The sequence below is a fragment of the Suncus etruscus genome, chromosome 3, assembly GCF_024139225.1.
Source record: "Suncus etruscus isolate mSunEtr1 chromosome 3, mSunEtr1.pri.cur, whole genome shotgun sequence".
Taxonomy (NCBI): domain Eukaryota; kingdom Metazoa; phylum Chordata; class Mammalia; order Eulipotyphla; family Soricidae; genus Suncus; species Suncus etruscus.
Window position 1 is genome coordinate 61,017,267 of NC_064850.1, and position 6,000 is coordinate 61,023,266.

Genomic DNA, 6,000 nt, shown 5'->3' on the forward strand with positions numbered 1-6,000 from the left:
TGAAAAAAAAAAAAAAAAACAAAGTATAAAAGAAATATAAGCACTTAGCTCACCTAAGATCTGGACTCATGAATACAAGCAGACTGATAACATGACAACACATACTATAAACCACTATAAAATATTCTCTCTCATCTTTCTGTACCAGGGTGAAGTTAGCAACCTCAGTTAGACTACTAAGCAAGAGGGTGTCCCAGGTAAAATACATTTTAAAAGATGGAAGGAAATTTGCCACCTGCTGAAATTATGACCTGCTAATTTCCACAATCATCTGAGCTCACTTGATTTTAAAAAAGTGGCAAAAGCCTTTCATTTAGTTAATAGGACCTCAGTATGGAGCAGTATTTTCCAAAAATGCACACAAAACTTGTTTCAATATTTAAAAGGAGTATTGCAATTAAAAAAAAAGTGAGGAAAAATGAGACTAAGAAAAACTATCATCTTGCTCAGTCTGTTTTTAACTCACAATTTCTATTAAAGAAATACCACTAGACAACGTTAGAGTTAACAGAGATTGTGAATTACAGTAGACAGTGTTTCTAGTCTTACTAGGGCAAGATTTCCCTGCCTTATAAAGCATTTCATTTCACTGAACAATAGGACACTAGGAGACCTAAATGCCATTTGAGAAATGACCTGTTGACTCATCTCCAGACAAATTAGGTCAAATTAAGTAACACGTGTCAGCATACAAAGTCTAGGAAGCCAAGGTATAAGCTTAAGTGTTCTTAGATATCTCCACCCAAATATGTTCTTGGAAGTCCTCAGAGTACTTGTTTATAGCTTGTTAAAAGAACCAAGCTTTTTAGTGGATGAGTATGCTCGGATGCTCTTCCAATTGAGTTGTCCAGGAAAAGTTATCTTAGTCATGTTTATACAGTGCTCAAACATAGTTAAAGTAGCACAATTAAATTACCCAAAGAATTCTGATTTAAAGAATATTCAAAGGCATAATGAAAAGCTTAAGGAGTATATCACAGGCTGTACTGTGTACTGTGGAATATTCTGAGTGCAAATGGAATATCTCTATAATAGAAGTCATCATAAATTTAAATAATTCAATTGGTAAGGCTCATGGAGATGTTTAAACTCTTTGTCATTTCATAAGGTCAAAATGCAGGTACAAGAAACACATCTCTAAAAGAGAAAATAAAAATATCTGCCAGAGGAAGGAGGGAGTGGGAAGGAACATGACAGGGAAACCAAGTACACTGGTGGCCCAAAATGTGCACTGGTAAAGAAAGGTATGAGTGTTAGAACATTCTGACTGAAATTCAAACATGAACACTTTAGCAATCATCAGATCTCAAGATGACTCAATTTAAAAAAAAAATCTCTTTTATCATTGCATGCTTAAATATATTCCTAGTGGCATAACTTTTATATGAAAATAGCATAGTTATGCAATTTTAACATTCAAATTATGGGAGTTCATATAAGACGGTTCAATTTACTTTTACTAGTAAATATAACATCTTTTGACATAAGATATTCATTGAACACAGCCTGTGGTAAGCATTGGGAGGCCTTTTCTTTTCTTTTTTTTTTTCTTGATTTTTTTTTTTATATATGTAAAAAAAAAAAAAAAAACATTCACCAGGGCAACATTCCCATCACCAGTGGCACCAGTGTTCTTTACACTGACTATATAGAAAGAGGAAGTCAGTAAATGCTCCCCATATACACCTGAAACCAGGCCCTTTGCCTGGTCTGTATTGTGAATGGGGGGACAAAAAAGAAGATATTCATTGAGCAAACTTTAACTTCAGCTTCATACTACTTAAGTTTTAAAATAAAGTGAAAATGTCATTTAATAGCCAGAGACCTACTAATTAGGGCACTACCTAAATTCTCCAACCTACTACATAAAGTTTGGTACATTTTTAAAATTTTTAACTAGATGAAAATTAACTGCAAAATCCCAATTCTAGATACAGAAAAGTTAACTGTAACTCACATATAATCACTCTAAAGATACAAACCTAAAAATGAAATCTAATTTTCCATACTAACAAAGAAACAGCACCTATCCATGAATCTATATGAGCATCAAAATCAAAGTTCTACATTCACAATTATCAATACTCTACTATTTTTCCAAGGAAAAACATTAAACTAGTGCTGTCACCGACTATTGGACATAAAAAGAAAATAAAGACTAACAGGAATACTTAAATTCTTGAGTCACAAAGAAGTTTAAAAATCGATTAGTCTTCTCTTGAAGAAATACTTCAATTGGGAGTGGTGGCGTCTGCCTTGCAGGCACTAACCTAGGACTGACCACGGATCGATCCCAGCGTCCCATATGGTCCCCACAAGCCAGGAGCGATTTCTGAGTGCATTGCCAGGAGTAACCCCTGAGTGTCAGCGGGTGTGGCCCAAACACACACACACACACACACACACACACACACACACACACACACACACACACGAGAATAACTTTTTCAGAAATAACTTTCTAAGTGAATTTTCAAAGATCACTTAAAACATAAGGCAACAGACAGAAATGCTATCTTTTCTTACCTATTCGGTCAAATGTTTTATCACATCTAGGACACTGCAAAATTTTTTTGTTACTGTTCTGAATTACCACCGGCGTTAGCCCTTCGTGATTATTGTCAGCCGGATCACCAGCCTCTTCGGGTTCCTCTTCTACATCTATGTCTTTGTCACTCTGTTCTTCAGTGTCAGAATATTCATCGGACATTTCCTCATCTAGCTCATCTTCATCCACATTGTACTCACTCCCAGGGTCCTCAGAGTCATTCCTGTCGGATTTGTCCTGATCAGAGTGCTCCTGATTCAAATGGTCTGACCCCTCCCCGCTCTCAGGCTCATCATCGCTGGTGTCATCAAACTTCGCAGGACACTTGCGATTCCTTTTGGACCTCCTGGCAGAAAAACTTCTCTCCAGCATGTTTAACCCATGTTTCTTCCCCAGCAAAAGAGAAGGATGGGTTTTGGCCAAATGATTCTCCAAGGACTTTTTGTAACAGAAATGTCTACTGCAGAATTTACACTGATGACTATTTGATACTCTTCCGGTTAATTCATTCAGCGAATCTTCGGGCGAGGAGGAGGATTTCTCACTGAGCGCAGGCTGGAACGGGGCCACGTTCTCGTTATTGAGCAGCTTCACTGCATCGATGATGTCCAGAAATTTCGCGGCCTCCAAGACATGAGGTATCTCATATTTGTAGACGAAGAATTCGGAAGTGTACAGAAACTCGAGCAAATGCTGAAACACCGAGTGCGTTACATGATCCAGGGTGACGACATCCGTGCTGGGATTTTTGCTCAGGCAGGCGTGGAAATAGCTGCTGCCCACGGCCACCACCACTTTGTGCGCGCTGAATTCCTTCCCCTCCACGATGATCAGCAGGTCGCAGAAGGAGGGCTGCTTGTGCCGGTCATCATTTAAATACTTGAGCAAGTTCTTATTGTACTGCAGAGAACTCAACAGTTTTCTCTGATCGGGCGAGGGGGGAAACTCCGGGTAGCCTGGATGGGGCAGGGCATCCGGGCTGGGCCTTTCTGCAGGGTGTGCAGAGTTGACTTGGCCACCTGCCACTGCACCATTGCCTGCGGGCGCTTCCCTGGGGTAGCCGAGATGAATTCTCTCATCCAGATCTGTAGTCACCTTTCTCCTTTTCTTCATTGCAGTACGCCAAATTCGGAGCAAGAAACTTCATAAGGATCTTAGGCAGGACTGAGAAAGGGTGATGGGGAGGAGGGAAGAAAGAAGCAATGCAATGCAATGCAATAAAATAAAATAAACTAGATTGTCTCAGTGAACAGCTTCTGGAGGGGCGGGCCCCAGGGTTTCACGGGCTGCAAGAGAGTAAGAAGAACCACGTCAAAGCAATCCATGCCATGCAAAACAAAAAAAAAAAAAAAACAAAAAAAACAAATAAGCAAACAAAAAGCACACACCCATTAAAACAACTGATGAAAGCATTTGCATTTCAGACATTGGCCTGAGAACTCCTTTGCTCAAATTACAAATGAGTAAAAAAAAAATAATCTTTATTTTTTTCAAAGCTCCTATTCAATACCGAAGATTTTAGGGTTTAGATGTAGTGTTTTAGGGTTTTAGATTTTTAGATTTAGATTTTCGATTTAGGTTTTAGGGTTCTGGATTTTCGATTTAGGTTTTAGGGTTTCAGATTTTCGATTTTAAGCAAGAGAGAGGGCCGGGTTAGAACAAGGCAAGCCAACAAAAGAATAATTTTAAACGTAGCTGGGGCACACCTAAGCAGGCGCGATTTAGGGGGGGTGGGCGAGAAGATTAGGGCAGCGTGAGGGAGAAAGGGGGTGCCCCCCAAAACGGGGGGTTCTCTTCAATCGTGCATGAGGCCAGGCTGCAGCGAGCTACAACTATGGGGGTGTCTCGGGGTGCAGGGCTGATGACAATAAGGCCGTCACGGCGGCGACAAATTCCACGTCTCTCCCTTCGCAAGCTTTTCCTCAGCATCCGCAGAGCCTGCACAGGCGGGGTGGGGGAAGCAGGGCGCCCCAGGGCCGCGGGCACCACGGGCACAGGCAGGGCTGGTGGCAGGGCAGCAAGACAGGGCAGGAGGGTCACCCGCGGGGACGACGCGAGCCTCGCCAGGCCCTGCGGCCACTGCGCTCCTCCCAGGCAGGCTCCTGCCTCCCTCCCCACCTCAGTCCCCCGCAGGCGAACGGCCCGCAAGAGCCATTACCGGGAACATGAGGCTGGCTCCCCGCTCGCTGGATGGCGGCCGCCGAGCTCCACACCGGGCGCTCCCCACTTCCGGGTTCAGCCTCCACCTCCCGGTGTTCCCTCCTCCCCGCCCCGAGCTCGCAGCCTCAGACACCCCCAGCACGTCCGCCCGCCCTCCCGCCCAGCGCGCACGCGTAGAGCCGTAGCACCGGTCGTGCGCTTAGCGCCGCTCTCTTCCCCAACCCACACGGCCGGTTACGTGCGCGCAGTCCGCTCCGCGCCTGCGCACTCGCCACTTGACGCTCCCGCCGAGGGCAGTCCGGCTGCACCTTGAATCCGTTACTCTCTACTCCGGGTTTTCGTTTGGGAGGCGGGGCTTGCTGACTGCCCACTGCCGGTTGCAGCTGACAGGGGATGGAAGGGAGTGACAGAGGGAGAGAGGGGGAGAGGGGGAGAGGGAGAGAAGGAGAGAGGGGGAGAGGGAGAGAGAGGGAGACAGGGAGAGAGGGGGAGAGGGAGAGAGAGGTAGAGAGGAAGAGAGAGGGAGAAAGGGGGAAAGGGAGAGAGAGGGAGAGAGGGGGAGAGGGAGAGAGGGGGAGATGGAGGGAGGGAGGGGGGAGAGAGATGGGGGGAGAGATGGATAGAGGGAGAGGGAGAGAGAGAGGGAGAGGGGGAGAGAGAGAGAGGGAGAGAGAGGGAGGGAATGGGTGGATGATGGGAAGTGTGTGTGTGTGTGTGTGTGTGTGTGTGTGTGTGTGTGTGTATGTGTGTGTGTAGCTGCGCAGCCACAGGGCCTGGGGCCCTGACCCCGCTAAACACTTTCTTAGATTAGAACATTGCCCCAAAAATGATTTGAGAATTTGTAGTGTTTTTTTTTTGGGGGGGGGGTTACCTCAGGGTTCCTCCTGGCTCTGCACTCAGAAATAGCTCCTGGCAGCCTCTGAGGACTTATGAGATGCTGGGAATCAAATCCGAATCTGTCCCCGGGTGGGTCGCAGGTGAGGCAAATGCCCTACTGCTTTGTTAACTCTCAGGCCCGAAAACTTGTAGTTTATTTTTGTTTGTTTTGGGGGTCACACCGGCAGTGCTCAGGGGTTACTCCTGGCTCCACGCTTAGAAATTGCTCCTGGCAGACTCGGGGACCATCTGGGATGCCGGGATTCGAACCACTGTCTATCCTGGGTTGGCCATGTACAAGGCAGATGCCTTACCTCTGTGCTATATCTCCGGCCCTAAAGTATTCTTTGAAAAAGGAGAATATACAGTGACAAAAATATTTTATGGAAGGATATAAGGACATGAGAGAAATTTTT

The 6,000-nt window shown here is 45.2% G+C and overlaps 1 protein-coding gene and 1 non-coding gene across 2 annotated transcripts in view; one reads left to right on the forward strand and one right to left on the reverse strand.

Annotated features, from left to right (window-relative positions):
- ZBTB41 (zinc finger and BTB domain containing 41) overlaps positions 1 to 4,789 on the reverse strand; it is a 40,368-nt gene extending 35,579 nt beyond the window's left edge. Inside the window, exons 1-2 of the mRNA XM_049769726.1 lie at positions 4,707 to 4,789; positions 2,527 to 3,834 (exon numbers count right to left, since the gene is read on the reverse strand). Coding sequence (XP_049625683.1) covers positions 2,527 to 3,661 — 1,135 coding nt within the window. The 5' untranslated portion in view covers positions 3,662 to 3,834; positions 4,707 to 4,789. The remainder of the gene's footprint in view (positions 1 to 2,526; positions 3,835 to 4,706) is intronic.
- Positions 1,605 to 1,735, forward strand: LOC126005273 (small nucleolar RNA SNORA51). Its single transcript, XR_007494432.1, has one exon. It is a non-coding gene; the product is annotated as a small nucleolar RNA SNORA51 (small nucleolar RNA).
- Positions 4,790 to 6,000: the final 1,211 nt, after the last annotated feature.